The 19992-nt window shown below is 52.0% G+C and overlaps 2 protein-coding genes across 2 annotated transcripts in view; both read right to left on the reverse strand.

Annotated features, from left to right (window-relative positions):
* The window catches only part of ddr2l (discoidin domain receptor family, member 2, like), a 22825-nt gene extending 16754 nt beyond the window's left edge, over positions 1-6071 (reverse strand). The window contains exon 1 of the mRNA XM_060064765.1: positions 5805-6071. The gene's annotated coding sequence lies outside the window, so the exon portion shown is untranslated. The remainder of the gene's footprint in view (positions 1-5804) is intronic.
* A 5948-nt stretch (positions 6072-12019) lies between these two features.
* ier3 (immediate early response 3) lies at positions 12020-13097 on the reverse strand. The gene has a single exon (XM_060064940.1). The coding sequence runs from the start codon at positions 13035-13037 to the stop codon at positions 12414-12416; it is 624 nt and encodes a 207-aa protein (XP_059920923.1). The 5' UTR covers positions 13038-13097; the 3' UTR covers positions 12020-12413.
* Positions 13098-19992: the final 6895 nt, after the last annotated feature.

The following is a 19992-nucleotide window of genomic DNA, read 5'->3' on the forward strand; positions in this document are numbered from 1 at the left end:
ATAGAATAGAACACTCACCTTCATAGAGAATAGAGCTCTCACCTTCATAGAGTAGAGCTCTCCCCTTCATAGAGTAGAGCTCTCACCTTCATAGAATAGAGCTCTCATCTTCATAGAGAATAGAGCTCTCACCTTCATAGAATAGAGCTCTCCCCTTCATAGAGAATAGAGCTCTCACCTTCATAGAGTAGAGCTCTCACCTTCATAGAGTAGAGCTCTCACCTTCATAGAATAGAGCTCTCACCTTCATAGAGTAGAGCTCTGACCTTCATAGAGTAGAGCTCTCACCTTCATAGAGTAGAGCTCTCACCTTCATAGAGTAGAGCTCTCCCCTTCATAGAGTAGAGCTCTCCCCTTCATAGAATAGAGCTCTCACCTTCATAGAATAGAACTCTCACCTTCATAGAGTAGAGCTCTCCCCTTCATAGAGTAGAGCTCTCACCTTCATAGAATAGAGCTCTCCCCTTCATAGAGTAGAGCTCTCCCCTTCATAGAGTAGAGTAGAGCTCTCCCCTTCATAGAATAGAGCTCTCACCTTCATAGAATAGAGCTCTCACCTTCATAGAGTAGAGTAGAGCTCTCCCCTTCATAGAATAGAGCTCTCACCTTCATAGAATAGAGCTCTCCCCTTCATAGAGTAGAGTAGAGCTCTCCCCTTCATAGAATAGAGCTCTCCCCTTCATAGAATAGAGCTCTCACCTTCATAGAGTAGAGTAGAGCTCTCCCCTTCATAGAGTAGAGCTCTCACCTTCATAGAGAATAGAGCTCTCACCTTCATAGAGTAGAGCTCTCCCCTTCATAGAGTAGAGCTCTCCCCTTCATAGAGTAGAGCTCTCCCCTTCATAGAGTAGAATAGAGCTCTGACCTTCATAGAGTAGAGCTCTCCCCTTCATAGAGTAGAGCTCTCCCCTTCATAGAGTAGAGTAGAGCTCTCCCCTTCATAGAGTAGAGCTCTCACCTTCATATAATAGAGCTCTCACCTTCATAGAGTAGAGCTCTCACCTTCATAGAGAGTAGAGCTCTCACCTTCATAGAATAGAGCTCTCACCTTCATAGAATAGAGCTCTCCCCTTCATAGAGAAGAGAGCTCTCCCCTTCATAGAGTAGAGTAGAGCTCTCACCTTCATAGAGTAGAGCTCTCACCTTCATAGAATAGAGCTCTCATCTTCATAGAGTAGAGCTCTCCCCTTCATAGAGTAGAGCTCTCCCCTTCATAGAGAATAGAGCTCTCACCTTCATAGAGTAGAGCTCTCCCCTTCATAGAGTAGAGCTCTCCCCTTTATAGAGAATAGAGCTCTCACCTTCATAGAGTAGAGCTCTCCCCTTCATAGAGTGTAGAGCTCTCCCCTTCATAGAGTAGAGCTCTCACCTTCATAGAGTAGAGCTCTCCCCTTCATACAGAGTAGAGCTCTCACCTTCATAGAGTAGAGCTCTCCCCTTCATAGAGTAGAGCTCTCCCCTTCATAGAGTAGAGCTCTCCCCTTCATAGAATAGAGCTCTCACCTTCATAGAATAGAGCTCTCACCTTCATAGAGTAGAGCTCTCACCTTCATAGAGTAGAGCTCTCCCCTTCATAGAGTAGAGCTCTCCCCTTCATAGAGTAGAGCTCTTACCTTGTCATGATCCGCTCCTGGCTTTCCATCCCACTGCCAGCCCTGCCAGTAGTTTTCCTGATCACCTGCCTGCCACTCCCACCTCATCAGTGCCACCACCTTCACCTGTGTTCTCTCACCTTATTCAAACCCACTCTTTCCACTCAGTCTCGGCCAGATTGTCTTTAGCAGCATGCAAAGCTCTCCAGTACTATTTCCCGGAATGCTTCCTTGGCTTCGACCCTGCTTGTCCCTGACCCGTCCTCATCGTCCCTGCCCTGGCTCCCCTTCATAGAGAGTAGAGCTCTCCCCTTCATAGAGTAGAGCTCTCACCTTCATAGAGTAGAGCTCTCCGCTTCATAGAGTAGAGCTCTCCCCTTCATAGAGTAGAGCTCTCACCTTCATAGAGTAGAGCTCTCCCCTTCATAGAGTAGAGCTCTCCCCTTCATAGAGTAGAGCTCTCCCCTTCATAGAGTAGGGCTTTGAGCGAGACCCCCTGCTGGGGTCAGGATTACCTATTTCCTCTCCTTTAAGGACATACTTCCTTTAGCAACCCTTCTTCCTCCCCTTTAAGGACCTACTTCCTTTAGCAACCCTTCTTCCTCCCCTTTAAGGACCTACTTTCTTTAGCAACCTACTTCCTCCCCTTTAAGGACCTACTTCCTTTAGCAACCTACTTCCTCCCCTTTAAGGACCTACTTCCTTTAGCAACCCTTCTTCCCCGCCTTTAGGGACCTACTTCCTTTAGCAACCTACTTCCTCCCCTTTAAGGACCTACTTCCTTTAGCAACCTACTTCCTCCCCTTTAAGGACCTACTTCCTTTAGCAACCCTTCTTCCTCCCCTTTAAGGACCTACCTCCATTAGCAACCCTTCTTCCTCCCCTTTAGGGACCTACTTCCTTTAGCAACCTACTTCCTCCCCTTTAAGGACCTACTTCCTTTAGCAACCTACTTCCTCCCCTTTAAGGACCTACTTCCTTTAGCAACCCTTCTTCCTCCCCTTTAGGGACCGACTTCCTTTAGCAACCTACTTCCTCCCCTTTAAGGACCTACTTCCTTTAGCAACCTATTTCCTCAACCTTAGGGATCTACTTCATCTCCTTAATGCCCTTCTTCCTAGACCTTTACCTGTCACAAATCAAACCCCAGCATCTAATACTGACCTGGGCAGTAGAGTGGGAGGTTTCTTCCTATCTGCAGCCCTCCGCTTTGACCCCACTGTGAGTGCTAGGGCCCAGGGCGGACGGTCCGGGGGCCCAGGGCCGCGGACCGGGGGCCCCCGACGCACTCGGGGCCCAGGGCTGGCGGACCGGGCTGGGGGCCCAGCACGGACGGTCCGGGGGCCCAGGGACGCGGACCGGGGGCCCAGGGCCGCGGACCGGGCTGGGGGCCCAGGGCCGCGGACCGGGCCCAGGGCCCAGGGCTGACGGACCGGGCTGGGGGCCCAGGGCCGCGGACCGGGCTGGGGGCCCAGGGCCGAGGACCGGGCTGGGGGCCCAGGGCCGCGGACCGGGCTGGGGGCCCAGGGCCGCGGACCGGGCTGGGGGCCCAGGGTCGCGGACCGGGCCCAGGGCCGCGGACCGGGGGCCCAGGGCCGCGGACCGGGCTGGGGGCCCAGGGCCGCGATATAAATGCAATCTTATGCCACTTTTCCACCGTACATGTAGCTCGACTCGACACGACTCAACACGACACGACTCGACACGACTCGACACGGTAGCAGCACGGGTCCTTTTCCACCGCAAATAGTACCTCCTGGACGTGGGCGGGGTCGGCTGCGCGAAAGGGCTGTGACGTATTTTTGTACGCGACGGAAACAACACCTACGCAACCCACACATGGACAGAACCCACATAACAACAATGGAGGACATCGATGCGATGGTATTCGTGTTCGTATTATTAGCTGGCATGTTGAAGAAGTTGAAGAAGTGGAATATGTTGGCTGCGGCGCTGCTATGGCTGTTACCAGCATGGTTGCCATGTCGCTCTCGTGACTTCGTCACACTCTCTGGCCAATCAGTGGCCGGCCGTCTGCCGACGTCACCTTTTAGCATCGGCTCAGCTCGCTTGGAACCTAGAGCGAGGCGGGTACTAGAAAAAGCAGCCACTTCAGGTACCAGATACCATGTCGAGTCGAGTCGAATCGAGTCGTGTCGAGCTGGTACCTTGCAGTGGAAAAGCGGCATTAGAGTATTAGTTTAATGAGTTGGTATATTCAGTGGTTCATTTGAGCTGGATCCTGCCGGAACAAGATCCGGCACCTCTTAATCTGGCCTCCCTGTGTTCCGGTACTTATACGGGGCAGATCCGGTACCTCTCGTAAAAAAATATTAAATAAAAACATGCATAAAATAAAATAATAATATGCATACATTAATTTACGGAACAAATCCCAATAATTGTATGTTGTTTATTAAGATTTAACATAATTTGAAAGTGTCAGAGAGCTGTTGACGCTGCGGGCCAACAAACCACGCCGACACTTTTGAAATTCACCGCATCTGATGAGCAAGCAGAGAGGAACAAACGGTTAGCATGCATGACCACATGCGCGTGCGCCACGCATAAGTTAATAGAATTGGATAGGGATAGGGTTACTGACCCTAGAGATAGAATAGAATAGAATAGAATAAATTATATATCACAGAGCAGGATTGTGAACGTTTACAATATCTCATGTCAATTTAGAATCGGCAAAATGTGTCAGCGTTGGCCGACTAACTCTTTTTAATAAGGATATTGATCCTGCGCGCCTCCTCTTTGCAACGGAATTTGTTTAAGATATAAAACCATTGAGTTGAACATAGACACACTAAAACAGATATTTTCGTTTTTAAATAAATATTTGGAAACAAAAATTCATGTTTCTCGCAGTGTGCCTCTCTGGTGTTGAGCGGGTCTGCAGGATCGCACTCTGCACAACCCAGTCGGTAGGGTTGTGCAGAGGGTTAGGGTTACGCCTCGTGCCCACTGCACCGTCAGTCAAAGGACGTGGGAATGCGTGGCTGACGGATGGGGGAGTAGTCTTTGCAGAGGCATCCGTCAGCCAATCAAATCGCTTTGCCGGGTTCTTCCCACTTCTTCCTGCTTGTTGCGATGCAAGATGACCCGCTTTCCCGCTTCCAGTATCGTCAGAGCCCGAGTCATGTCACAGTGCTTAAATTTGCATACGCGATCTGATTGGATGACGGATCCGTCGCTGCCGAAAAAGTTGAACATTTTTCAACTTTTGACAGAGCCGAAGGCTCCAACGGAACGGACGGATTCACAATGCATTGCGCGTCCGTCCCCATTCAAAGTCAATGGGGATCAGTCAACGGACAGAGGTAGTGGGCACGAGGCGTTAGGGTCATGCACGACTCCGTAATCAACGCTTTGCTTTTTACAGGTGGTGATGGCAACTTTCTCCACTAAGGACAGGATCTCACGGAGCGAGGCTGCTGCTTCGCTGTACAATTTCTCCAGCCGCACAGTCCTAGTTTGGCGACATGCACTGTGTTATCCGCGGAAGACTAACGTCATGTCTCTAGCAAAGGCTGTCGTGATTTAAAATAGCATGCATATGCATCAGTTATATTCTCAATTTAATTTACAGAGCAGTCGCTTGCAAAGCATTTAGGTTAAGAGACTAGGATTAGTGTGTGTCTGACAGAGGGGGGGGGGGGGGGGGGGGGGGGGGAATGCCATCATGATGTCAGGCAGCCATCACGACGAACCATGACATCGTCCATCGGCACAAGTTCAGTAGCCATTTTTTTTGTTCCATTACCTCCAATGGCGTACTAAATCACCGGATCCACCTAGCTGTCTACTAGTAGACTTATTGTATATAGGGCCCAGAATGTGGTGCTACGCCCCTGGTAGGGACCGCTATGAAGCTCCTGTCTTAAGGAGAATTGGTAGGAACCGCTATGAATATCAGTCTAACCTTACAGGGACGCGCTAGGATAAGCAGAGTGGCCCAACTTCCCCGGATGCGATCTTAAACTGAACACAGACCATCTCCGCTCGACTCCTAAACTTCCCTCCTCCTCCAGTTCGGCAAGTTTCCGAAACTCTCAACCCGAAAAACTTTCCTCCACAGCTTTAGATCGCCGGCTGCGTTTCGCTTTCTCAACAACAAAGGAGGCAAACAAAAGCAGCGATGGGAAGGGTTTTGTTCCAGGGTCTCTGAAGACCAACATCTCAACATCTCGACGGGGAGCCTACCTGGCAGCAGCGCTGCTCCCGCCGCCGGCCGACCTCCGGAGGAGGTGATGAAGAGGAGGAAGAGGAGGAAGAAATCCTGATCACCGAACGCTGAAGGTCTTTGCGGCAAATACAACAATTGCATCGGAGGATCTGCTCAAACAAAAAGAGTTTCACTCTAATTTTACATCATATCCCGCTTCCGCCGAGGAGAAGGAAGAGGAGGAGGAAGAGAAGGAGGAATAGGAAGGAACGGGGGGACGGGATCTTGAGACTCCCGCCCCAAACACACAGAGAGAGAGAGAGAGAGAGAGAGAGGAGAGAGAGGAGAGAGAGAGAGAGAGAGAGAGAGAGAGAGAGAGAGAGAGAGAGAGAGAGAGAGAGAGAGAGAGAGAGAGAGAGGAGAGAGAGAGAGAGAGAGAGAGAGAGAGAGAGAGAGAGAGAGAGAGAGAGAGAGGAGAGAGTAGAGAGAGAGAGAGGAGAGAGAGAGAGAGGCAGTCTGGAGAGATCCAGTGGAAGATATGATTAGGAGTCTTGACACCCTGAGACTAAAACCCGCCAGTCTGCCGAGTGTATTTGTTTCTAAAAAGTGTGAAGGGGCAATTTTGTGAATTTGACAGCTCCTACTTAACTTTTAAGTTGGACCTGTCAAATTGGTCAAATTGGACCTGTGTGTGTGTGTGTGGTGTGTGTGTGTGTGTGTGTGTGTGTGTGTGTGTGTGTGTGTGTGTGTGTGTGTGTGTGTGTGTGTGTGTGTGTGCGCGCGCACACACGTTGGGCACTAGAGGGCAGCACAGTGGGACTCAACGATCAGGGGTTAGTTCAGATACCGGTCTGCAGGGGGCGGCAATCACTAGGAGGTAACCAAGACCACCACCACCACCACCAGCAGGTAACCAGTACAGACCACCAGCAGGTAACCAGTACAGACCACCACCAGGTTACCAGTACAGACCACCAGCAGGTAACCAGTACAGACCACCAGCAGGTAACCAGTACAGACCACCACCAGGTTACCAGTACAGACCACCACCAGGTTACCAGTACAGACCACCACCAGGTTACCAGTACAGACCACCAGCAGGTAACCAGTACAGACCACCAGCAGGTAACCAGTACAGACCACCACCAGGTTACCAGTACAGACCACCACCAGGTTACCAGTACAGACCACCACCAGGTTACCAGTACAGACCACCACCAGGTTACCAGTACAGACCACCACCAGGTTACCAGTACAGACCACCACCAGGTTACCAGTACAGACCACCACCAGGTTACCAGTACAGACCACCACCAGGTTACCAGTACAGACCACCACCAGGTTACCAGTACAGACCACCACCAGGTTACCAGTACAGACCACCACCAGGTTACCAGTACAGACCACCACCAGGTTACCAGTACAGACCACCACCAGGTTACCAGTACAGACCACCACCAGGTTACCAGTACAGACCACCACCAGGTTACCAGTACAGACCACCAGCAGGTAACCAGTACAGACCACCACCAGGTTACCAGTACAGACCACCACCAGGTTACCAGTACAGACCACCACCAGGTTACCAGTACAGACCAGGTAGTTAGTTAAGTCCCTTTAACTGTCGACCTCATTGGTCAGACTTCTTGCTCATCTCTAACCATCCTCTGACCTGGAATCATGTCATCATCTACTCTGACCTGGAATCATGTCATCATCTACTCTGACCTGGAATCATGTCATCATCTACCCCACAAGTGACTCAGGTTCCTGAGAGCTCAGCAGCTCATCATCACATCATCTCCATGAAACACATGAACTCACAATTACCTTGAAGTACTCATGCTCATGAACACATTACTAATATGCAGATAGGGGGACAGATATGAACACATTACTAATATGCAGATAGGGGGACAGATATGAACACATTACTAATATGCAGATAGGGGGACAGATATGAACACATTACTAATATGCAGATAGGGGGACAGATATGAACACATTACTAATAGGCAGATAGGGGGACAGATATGAACACATTACTAATAGGCAGATAGGGGGACAGATATGAACACATTACTAATAGGCAGATAGGGGGACAGATATGAACACATTACTAATAGGCAGATAGGGGGACAGATATGAACACATTACTAATAGGCAGATAGGGGGACAGATATGAACACATTACTATTAGGGAGATCGGGGGACGGCTTAGCTCCTCAGGAGGTAGAGCAGTTGTCTTGTAACCTAAAGGTTGCTAGTTCAATCCCCAGCTCCTCCTAGCTGAGTGTTGATGTGTCCCTGAGCAAGACTCTTAACCCTAACTGCTCCTGACGAGCTGGCTGTCGCCTTGCATGGTTGACTGCCGTCGGTGTGTCATTGTGTGTATTAAACGATGTAAGTCGTTTAATACGTTACATCGTCGTTTGGATAAGTCGATTGGATAAGTCGTTTGGATAAAAGCAGACGCTTTTCCTGCTGTGCTGTCAGAACGCCTCAGCCCCAATGATGAGATCCTTCTGACATGATGTATCTGATATGGTCTACTGGTCTATGGTCTACTGGTCTGCAGACTCTAACAGCTCAGCGTTCTCCAGAAGTCTTCAGAAGCCTGTGGTGACCGCTGCTCTGCATGGCTCAACAGGAAGTGGAGACAGAGCACTTCCTGTGGGGCCAACCTCACAAAGGGATCCCGGGTCACTATGTTGCGGATTGAGCCTTACTGGTATGGTAGAGGGTGTACCAGTAGGGTGCAGTCCTTACTGGTACACCCTAGTGGTTGATTAGAGCTCAAAAGTAAGTTGCACACTAGAGACAGACTAGGAAAAATAGAACACAAGTTGACACCTAGACGACTAGACTAGACCGGACTGAGACCAGACCAAACCCCCATCAGACCCCCACCAGACTAGATTAGACTAGACTAGACCAGAATGGACCCCAACTAAACCAGACTAGACCAGACCAGATCAGCCCATACTAGTCCTTCATTCCTTCCCATCAGGCTATTAAACCCTTCAGTATTTATTTAACCCTTAGATCGTATTCACTGTTCTTAGATCGTATTCACTGTTCTGTTTCCCTGTTCTGACCCGTATGGTGGGTTAGTTGTTATGGGTATGTCTTATTTTGGGTTAGATAGTTGTTATGGCTATGTTGTTGTTCTGCTGCCTCTGACGTAGAAGGACCTGGGAGATTCATATCCTGTTCAGGGACTGGGTGAGCTAGATAAATAAAGTTCTCTTAACAAGCCCACCCGACCTGAACCAAACAGAAGCTACAGGTTTGCTCACTGTCTAAATAGTAGAAGAGCTAACAGTTATGAATCCTCTTGAGATGGCTGGTTAACTAGTGGGGCTCAGCCCCCTGACCTCTCAGGGAGGCTGGCTAAACACTGGGCCGTGACGCAGGGGGATGTTAACGTTCCCTCACCGTAAACAGCCTCCTCATCATGACGTCAGGACCAGCTGCTGGGTGTCACTGGGTCTGTGTCGCCAGGAGACGGGAGGCAGGGAAGCTCTTAAACTAACCAGACTCTAGTAAGCTAGTCTAGAACCGACTAATTAGCCAGGCCAGACTCTAGTTAGCTAGTCTAGAACCGACTCTAATTAGCTGGTATGGACCAGACTCTAACTAGACCAGTCTCTAGTTAGCTAGTCTAGACCAGAGTCTAGTTAACTAGTCTAGAGCAGACTCTAATTAGCTAGTATAGACCAAACTCTAATTAACTAGACCAGTCTCTAGTTAGCTAGTCTATATTAGACTCTAGAAAGGGAGATCAGACTCAAGTTATCTGTTCTAGTTGGCTAGTATATAGCAGATACCAGTTTATTGAGCTGCATTCCCTAGTTAACTAGTCAAGACCCTGTCTAGTTTGCTAGTCTCAACCTGAGTCTGGTTAGACGAGACTCTAGTGAGCTAGTATAGACCAGAATCTAGTTAACTATATCAGGCTCTATTTAGCTAGAGCAGACGTTAGTGAGCTAGTCTAGACCAGAATTGAGTTAGCTAGATCAGACGTTACTTGGCTAGACCAGACGTTAGTGAGCTAGTCTAGAATCAGGGCCGGAGACACTGAGCAGGTGTGTCCCTCCAGGAATGCACTCTGCACCAGGAGAGGTTGTTGAACCCTGAGTCACCAACGATCCTTTCACTCTCCGGCCCGAGAACGGCAGGTGAAGAGACTCCAGGAAGTTATTCCATGAATGTCACCTGCGGGTTCCAACATGTGGTAAATCCCCAGGTGAGGAGCGATGTGCTTCACATTCCTTTGATGCTGTCCCTCTCCTGAGCTCACTGGGCCCCCGCTCACCTGTCCAACCGGCTGGGCTCTGCTGAGCTTCTGTTGAGTTGTTCTATCAACATTTCCTGCATAGCAGAAATGTTGTGGAAATACTTTGATGTGCTTTAATGCACCTGTACTCACCTGTACTCACCTGTACTCCCCCCTAGTGTGTGTGTGTGTGTGTGTGTGTGTGTGTGTGTGTGTGTGTGTGTGTGTGTGTGTGTGTGTGTACACAACCCCCCCCCCCCCCCTTCCTAGCATGTGTCAACAGCCCCCATTTATTAGAAAACACTACTGTGCAATACCGTTTATCTCAGCTGCTATTCTTATTTATCGGTATTATTTATCTTTTTTTTACCTTTCTTATATATTTCAAATGTTGTGAATCACACCCTCTGGATTGCACTTAAATTCCTTTGTGGCATGTGAGAGTCTGCTTAATAGCCTACACATTACCACCCCCCCCCCTTCTCCTTCCTCTGACTCAGCCGCAGGAATGCAGAGGGGGAGGAGCCACACTGGAGCAGGAAGGTGGGAAAGTCCAGAGAGTGTGTGTGTGTGTGTGTGTGTGTGTGTGTGTGTGTGTGTGTGTGTGTGTGTGTGTGTGTGTGTGTGTGTGTGTGTGTGTGTGTGTGTGTGTGTGTGTGTCTGTGTGTCTGTCTGTCTGTCTGTCTGTCTGTCTGTGTGTGTGTGTGTGTGTGTGTGTGTGTGTGTGTGTGTGTGTGTGTGTGTGTGTTTACTTTACAGACTAGTGCCCCCCTCTCCCATGGAGGGGGGGGCACTGACACATGCCTAACTAGCCTGGCCCCCAGTAGGTCCTCAGGGGTAACTAGCCTGGCCCCCAGTAGGTCCTCAGCAGGCTGTGTTCTGCTGACAGACAGTGTGGTGACCTGGCTCACCACACTGTCCCTGTCCTCCCCTCCCCTCACCTCCCCCTCACCCTCACCCTGTCCAGACAGACTGACTACTGACTGACAGACAGACAGACAGACAGACAGACAGACAGACAGACAGACAGACAGACAGACAGACAGACAGACAGACAGACAGACAGACAGACAGACAGACAGACAGACAGACAGACAGACAGACAGGCAGACAGACAGACAGGCAGGCAGGCAGGCAGACTGACGGACGGACGGACGGACGGACGGACGGACGGACGGACGGACTGACTGACTGACTGACTGACTCAGCCATGGTTCCTCCTGGGTCATCATACTGTCCTTACTGTGGGTTGAACCAGTCAGCAGCTGTTCTGAACATTACTATGAATCTTGATTTAGTTTGAGAGAACAGACCCTGAGGATGAGCCCCAGCGCGGAGCTGCACCGTCAGGCCTCCTGACGTCACCTGGAGCTCTTCTGCTCACCGATACCGTCGCGGTGTTTCTTACACCTAATGAGTTAATTCTGCGTCTATGTTTGGGCTCAGTCACCTCCCATGACCTCAAGTGGGAATCAAATATCAGCCCCCCCCCGTCCACTTACACTTTGTACTAGAGAATGTCTCTTATTGTCTTTTTACTAGCCATCTATTTTTACCAAGTCAAATTCCTTGTTTTTATTCTGTGAAACTAACCTGATTCTGATTCGTCTGTTAATTACACCTAATGAGGCTAAAATAATGAATATTCTTATCTTGTATATGACCTCCACCCGTTTCATTGGCTGCGCTCTGACAACTACAAGATAAACATTAGTAACTGATATACACTATTACCTTCTATAAAGTAGTAACTAAATGATATAGGCTACAGGTAACTACCTTATATAAAGTAGTAACTACCATTTACAGTAACATGTAGTCAAGTATTAATTATTAAGTTCATTCTTGTAGTTGTAGCATTTACATGATATAAAGTTGTAACTAAATTCTTTGAAATAATTAAGTAGTATTACTCTATAATAGCTCATTCTTTTTCCAACTATAGGCTCCCAAAAAGAGGCAGAAAGCATTCACTTGTTTCATTTGAGACATTTTCTTTAATTTATAAATAGCAAATAACAATAAATAACAAATGAATAAATAACAAATAAATAACTTCAGATATTCGTGTCAGTTTCAAGAACAAGTTTCATCTGGTGAATCCATAAATACAGCCTAGTGCGGTTCATAATTCAAGTTTCTCATCAGTTCTCTCAAGTATGGAGGTTCACTGGTTCAGGTCCTCATCGGGGTCTTCATCGGTACTCGTGGGGACTTTCCTTCACAAAGCCTCATTCAGACCCCCTGTAAACATCTCCAGGCTCCGGGACCCGGGCTCCGTCGCGGGATCCGTCGTGGGCCTCCGGGCGCTGTGCTCCGGCTGGCTTGGTGACCAAGTCCTTCGTGTGGTCGTCTGTTCTGGACCGGTTCAGTTATCGGTGAGCTTGTGGTAGACCAGCAGGGCCACCATGTAGCCGTTCCTGGTGCTGTGGTCGTACGACCTGTCGGACTCCGTCTCCCCACCGGAGCCGTTGGACAGGAGGCTTAACCAGGCCGAGCTCCCCGCCTCCCCGGCGGGCAGCTGGATGCTCGAGAAACCGTCGACCTCAGCCAGCCGCCGGACCTGGTCCTCCGCAGACCGCAGCGGGAGGACCTGTGGGTCGGCGCAGCCGGGCGGCGTGTCAGCGCAGGGCTCCTCGGTGTAGATCTGCCACAGCAGCACCAGACACAGGGCCAGCAGACACCGCTTCGCCGCGCTCCTCTCCACGGGCGGGAGGTGCATGCGGACCTTGGCTGGGTACATGACCCGGGTACAGCGCTTCTTGGACCGGAGAGGACCGTAGGAGCGGACGGCGGCGGCCTTCGCGGGTATCCGCTCAAAGGTGAAGATCTCCGGCTGCGTGCTGCGCGTCGCCCGCTGAGAGGCGAAGGTCTCCGGGTAGGATGTCCGGACAGACGCGAAGGTCTCCGGGTAGGAGGTCCGGACAGCAGCGAAGGTCTCCGGGCAGGAGGTCCGGACAGACATAGTCAAGCTCTCTGATCTCGAGTACATTTTGATTTGCTTTGATTCGCTTTATCGCTTCTTTACTGTCGCTGGTAGTTTAATACCCGTTCAGCCCCGAACCTTCATTATATAGTAACTTTAGACACGCCCATCGGCTGATCACTCCCCTGTTACTCAATGAGGAAAAGTCAACGCATTAAAGTTCCTCTAAAGTTGAGAAGAGTTATATTGATAGATATAGATATTATAGATCTATTGGGCTGGCCTGTTGTTTTGGAAAACGAGTGAACTACTAGTTAGTTAGTTAGTTAGTTGTGGAGGTATATAATACTGAAACTGCTGTGGTGGAGTAACAATCTAAAATATAGAATACACCACCGTTTCTAAATGCAATAGACTGTTATAGGATATATGAATGTGTCAGTATGTATGATGAGTCACTGTCAGGTATGAATAAGTGAAAGTCAGGTATGTATGGATGAGTGAATGTCCGGTATGAGACGTTCCTCCAGGTGACACGTTAACGTTACTGAGGATCTCATGACGTCCCTCTGTCTGGCCAACGACTCCCAGACCCAGCGACACGCTACATGTGTGTGTGTGTGTGTGTGTGTGTGTGTGTGTGTGTGTGTGTGTGTGTGTGTGTGTGTGTGTGTGTGTGTGTGTGTGTGTGTGTGTGTGTGTGTGTGTGTGTGTGTGAAACACAGGGTCTGTCTGAAGGGAAATACTGAGCCAGTGGAAAATATTTCCAGAAGCTCTGCGCACATACATACACACGCACATATAAACTAAACACATATAAACTACACACCCACACACTACCCCCCCCACGCACACACATAGAAACCACACAAACACCACTCACACACATCGATTCACAAACACACACACACACACACACACACACACACACACACACACACACACACACACACACACACACACACACACACACACACACACACACACACACACACACACACACACACTATCATCGAAACTACACACATAGAAAACTAAACACACACATACACATGCATAGAAAAGACACGCATAGAAAATACGCACACAAACATACACACATACATATAATTGACACACATAGAAACTACACACACACACACACACACACACATAGAAATGACACACATAGAAACTACACACACACACACTCACATAGAAATGACACACATAGAAACTACACACACCCACCCACCCACCCACATTGTGTCTCCGTCAGGCTCCATCAGATAGTGGTCTCGACAGCTGAATGGCTGTGAGGTCATCCTCTAAGCTGCTGATTGGCCGGGCTGGCTGAGGGCCAGAGGGTACGTGCAGCGCTGACCGTGGGCCCCGGGGTCGGCCAGCAGCGCAGGGGGCTGACACTGGCTGGGGCGGCCTCCTCCGTCACTGGCTGGGGTCCCCAGCTGGGGTCAAGGGTCGTCTCTATCTGGGGTCCCCAGCTGGGGGTCAAGGGTCGTCTCTATCTGGGGTCCCCAGCTGGGGTCAAGGGTCGTCTCTATCTGGGGTCCCCAGCTGGGGTCAAGGGTCGTCTCTATCTGGGGTCCCCAGCAGGGGTCAAGGGTCGTCTCTATCTGGGGCCCCCAGCAGGGGTCAAGGGTCGTCTCTATCTGGGGTCCCCAGCTGGGGTCAAGGGTCGTCTCTATCTGGGGTCCCCAGCTGGGGTCAAGGGTCGTCTCTATCTGGGGTCCCCAGCTGGGGTCAAGGGTCGTCTCTATCTGGGGTCCCCTGCTGGGGTCAAGGGTCGTCTCTATCTGGGGTCCCCTGCTGGGGTCAAGGGTCGTCTCTATCTGGGGTCCCCTGCTGGGGTCAAGGGTCGTCTCTATCTGGGGTCCCCAGCTGGGGTCAACGGTCGTTTCTATCTGGGGCCCCCAGCAGGGGTCAAGGGTCTTCTCTAGCTAGTTCAGACCTTCGACCACGTCCCTTGTTATTATATAAACTACAATATTATGATATATATATGAATATTATGATATATATATGAATATTATTATTAGATCCTTATTATTATTCACGTTGATCAAGTAAAGAAAGAGCATTTACCCGAGATAAGTCATCTTTCTCTGTAACTTTGAGGCGTATCTTGTAACGACCGGCAGGGAAGGCGGTGCCTTGGAGCGTTCCTCAGAACGAGGCGTTCCGGACGTGTCTGAACAGCTCCGAGCGTCAGAAGCATTCCTTCAGTGTGAAGGCGCAGTGTTTGAACAATGAATAGAAAGAATAGAAACCAGGATGTTGGCCGTGCCTACCCTGCAGTGATGACAGCGGTCTGAACTCATCCACAGGTATTCACCAGCCCCACTTCCTCTTTCTCCCTCACCGGCACGGCAGCGTGAGACACTCTCAAAGGAAGGACCTGGCCTTCTCCAGGGTGGAGTCCAACAGCTCCAGATGTGACTACTGGTGGAGCTCCAGATGTGACTACTGGTGGAGCTCCAGATGTGACTACTGGTGGAGCTCCAGATGTGACTACTGGTGGAGCTCCAGATGTTACTACAGGTGGAGCTCCAGATGTTACTACTGGTGAAGCTTCAGATGTGACTACTGGTGGAGCTCCAGATGTGACTACTGGTGGAGCTCCAGATGTGACTACTGGTGGAGCTCCAGATGTGACTACTGGTGGAGCTCCAGATGTTACTACTGGTGGAGCTTCAGATGTGACTACTGGTGGAGCTCCAGATGTGACTACTGGTGGAGCTCCAGATGTGACTACTGGTGGAGCTCCAGATGTTACTACTGGTTGTAATTATCACCTATAAATAGAGTTGAGTAACGAGATTAACCGCCGCTTTACTGTCGGTATTTACAGTATCGGGGACCGATCTCACTTCCTGCTTGAGCTGGGCTGGCGCCGAGCCAGAGGACGGGGGACCTGTCAGATGGTCTGGTCTGGGCGGGGCTCTGGGGTCCAGTCTTCTTTGGCCCATGGGGTCTTACCTCAGCCTCCTATTGGCCTCTCCAGGCCCCAGCATGCTGCCACAGCCCTGGGACACCCGGCAGGACCACAGCCCTGGGACACCCGGCAGGACCACAGCCCTGGGACACCCGGCAGGACCACAGCCCTGGGACACCCGGCAGGACCACAGCCCTGGGACACCCGGCAGGACCACAGCCCTGGGACACCCGGCAGGACCACAGCCCTGGAACACCCGGCAGGACAACAGCCCTGGGACACCGGGCAGGACCACAGCCCTGGGACCTCCTATGGTCCCTGGTTAGAGGAGGACCAGGACTGAGAGGAGGACCAGGTCTCTTTATAGTGGGACCAGGTCTCTTTATAGGGGGACCAGGTCTCTTTATTGGGGGACCAGGTCTCTATAGGGGGACCAGGTCTCTTTATTGGGGGACCAGGTCTCTTTATACGGGGACCAGGTCTCTTTATAGGGGGACCAGGTCTCTATAGGGGGACCAGGTCTCTATAGGGGGACCAGGTCTCTATAGGGGGACCAGGTCTCTTTATAGGGGGACCAGGTCTCTATAGGGGGACCAGGACTGTTTACAGGGGGTCCAACACTACAGATAAGGGTTCTTCTCCTGCTTTGGATTCTAGAAGACATCCCTACAGGGAGGAAGCGTCGTGGTAACACAACATTTCTCAATGTAGAAAACCCCCTTTCAGCTCCATGATCTGTGAGGAAGTCCTCCCAGTTCAAAGGGGCGTGTCTTAGCTGGAACTGGGCTGGCTGGGGTTTCATACAGCCTGATTAAACTGGACCGGAGAGACAGACAGGAGAGACCGACCGGAGAGACAGACAGGAGAGACAGGAGAGGCCGACCGGAGAGACAGACAGGAGAGACCGACCGGAGAGACAGACAGGAGAGACAGGAGAGACAGACAGGAGAGACCGACCGGAGAGACAGACAGGAGAGACCGACCGGAGAGACAGAGCGGAGAGACAGACAGGAGAGAGGAGAGACCGACCGGAGAGACAGACAGGAGAGACAGGAGAGACAGACAGGAGAGACCGACCGGAGAGACAGACAGGAGAGGCCGACCGGAGAGACAGACAGGAGAGGCCGACCGGAGAGACAGACAGGAGAGACCGACCGGAGAGACAGACAGGAGAGACCGACAGGAGAGACCGACCGGAGAGACCGACCGGAGAGACAGACAGGAGAGACCGACCGGAGAGACAGACAGGAGAGACCGACCGGAGAGACAGACAGGAGAGACCGACCGGAGAGACAGACAGGAGAGACCGACCGGAGAGACAGACAGGAGAGACCGACCGGAGAGACAGACAGGAGAGACCGACCGGAGAGACAGACAGGAGAGACAGACAGGAGAGGCCGACCGGAGAGACGGACAGGAGAGACCGACCGGAGAGACAGACCGGAGACACAGAGAGGAGAGACAGACAGGAAAGACCGACCGGAGAGACAGACAGGAGAGACCGACTGGAGAGACAGACAGGAGAGACCGACCGGAGAGACAGACAGTAGAGACCGACCGGAGAGACAGACAGGAGAGACCGACCGGAGAGACGGACCGGAGACACAGAGAGGAGAGACAGACAGGAGAGACAGACAGGAGAGACCGACCGGAGAGACAGACAGGAGAGACCGACCGGAGAGACAGACAGGAGAGACCGACCGGAGAGACAGACAGGAGAGACCGACCGGAGAGAAAGACCGGAGACACAGAGAGGAGAGACGGACAGGAGAGACAGACAGGAGAGACCGACCGGAGAGACAGACAGGAGAGACCGACCGGAGAGACAGACAGGAGAGACCGACCGGAGAGACAGAGGAGAGACAGACAGGAGAGACAGACAGGAGAGACCGACCGGAGAGACAGACAGGAGAGACAGGAGAGACAGACAGGAGAGACCGACCGGAGAGACAGACAGGAGAGACCGACCGGAGAGACAGACAGGAGAGACCGACTGGAGAGACAGACAGGAGAGACCGACCGGAGAGACAGACAGGAGAGACCGACCGGAGAGACAGACAGGAGAGACCGACCGGAGAGACAGACAGGAGAGACCGACCGGAGAGACAGACAGGAGAGGCCGACCGGAGAGACAGACAGGAGAGACCGACCGGAGAGACAGACCGGAGACACAGAGAGGAGAGACAGACAGGAGAGACAGACAGGAGAGACCGACCGGAGAGACAGACAGGAGAGACCGACTGGAGAGACAGACAGGAGAGACCGACCGGAGAGACAGACAGTAGAGACCGACCGGAGAGACAGACAGGAGAGACCGACCGGAGAGACAGACAGGAGAGACCGACTGGAGAGACAGACAGGAGAGACAGAGAGGAGAAAGACAGGGGAGACAGGAGAGACAGAGAGGAGAGACAGACAGGAGAGACCGACTGGAGAGACAGACAGGAGAAACCGACCGGAGGGACAGACAGGAGAGACCGACTGGAGAGACAGAGAGGAGAGACCGACCGGAGAGACAGACAGGAGAGACCGACTGGAGAGACAGACTGGAGAGACCGACTGGAGAGACAGACAGGAGAGACCGACCGGAGAGAGAGGAGTGACAGACAGGAGAGAGAGGAGAGACAGAGAGGAGAGAGAGAGACAGGAGAGAGAGACAGGAGGGATAGAGTGAGTGTATGTTTGTCGAGTTAACATACAGATTAGTTAACATGAGTTAACAAACAGATGATATAAAATACACATGAGTTAACAAACAGATAAGTTAACATACTGATAATAAACAGACGAGTTAACATTCACATGAGTTAACATTTACTCATTGCTGTTTAGCCAGCTGATAGAGTTTAGTGTTCAAGTATTAATCTTTACACTTTATAGTCACTGCTCCTCCTTTTACATTTTGACATTGCTTGGGAATGTACTCCTTAGGTTCCAACATCCCCGGTGTGACCTCATCTTGTGGAAAGCCAGTAGGTTGACCAGTATGAGGTCAGGGTTATGGTCAGCTGACCAGGAGGAGGTCAGGGTTATGGTCAGCTGACCAGGAGGAGGTCAGGGTTATGGTCAGCTGACCAGTATGAGGTCAGGGTTATGGTCAGCTGACCAGTATGAGGTCAGGGTTATGGTCAGCTGACCAGGAGGAGGTCAGGGTTATGGTCAGCTGACCAGGAGGAGGTCAGGGTTATGGTCAGCTGACCAGGAGGCGGTCAGGGTTATGGTCAGCTGACCAGGAGGAGGTCAGGGTTATGGTCAGCTGACCAGGAGTTGCCTTCGCCCTGTGGAGCTGATCCTGGGTGGAGGAGGCGGTGGTGAGGAGGAGTGGAGCTTGGGGGGGACCCCTTGGGGGGGACCCTCCTCCTCCTCACCGGGGGGGGGGCCCTCCTCCTCCTCCTCCTCCTCACCGGGGGGGGGCCTTCCTCCTCCTCCTCCTCAGCGGGGGGGGGGCCCTCCTCCTCCGCCTCCTCCTCAGCGGGGGGGGGCCCTCCTCCTCCTCCTCAGTGGGGCGGGGGCCCTCCTCCTCTGCGGGGGGGGCCCTCCTCCTCAGCGGGGGGGAGGGGGCCCTCCTCCTCAGCGGGGGGGAGGGGGCCCCTCCTCCTCAGCGGGGGGGGGCCCTCCTCCTCCTCCTCAGTGGGGGGGGGCCCTCCTCCTCCTCCTCAGCGGGGGGGGGCCCTCCTCCTCCTCCTCAGCGGGGGGGGGGGGGGGGCCCTCCTCCTCCTCCTCAGCGGGGGGGGGGGGGGCCCTCCTCCTCCTCCTCAGCGGGGGGGGGGGGCCCTCCTCCTCCTCCTCAGCGGGGGGGGCCCTCCTAGACCGTCAGGAGCAGCGGCCCCCGGCGGGCGGGGTCCCGACCGGACCGCCGACGGCGCCAGGGGCCGCCTTGGGCCGAGGGAGGGGGGCGGCATGATGTCAGACCACGCTACACTGCTGACAGAACAGGCTAACAGGCTAACCCCAACAGGCTAATGCTAACACATCAACCCTAACAGGCTAATGCTAAGCTTGTAACCGTAGGGTGTGTTATCTGTCTCACTGAACCCATCCCTCCATCATGGCAGGTGATGGTTCTATCAAGCTGCTCCCTCTCACTCA

Source organism: Gadus macrocephalus, chromosome 11, assembly GCF_031168955.1.
Source record: "Gadus macrocephalus chromosome 11, ASM3116895v1".
In the NCBI taxonomy this organism is placed as follows: Eukaryota; Metazoa; Chordata; class Actinopteri; order Gadiformes; family Gadidae; genus Gadus; species Gadus macrocephalus.

Excerpts from the sequence above, each read along its gene's own strand:
- ier3 (XM_060064940.1), bottom strand. The coding sequence starts at position 13,037 with ATGTACTCGAGATCAGAGAGCTTGACTATGTCTGTCCGGACCTCCTGC.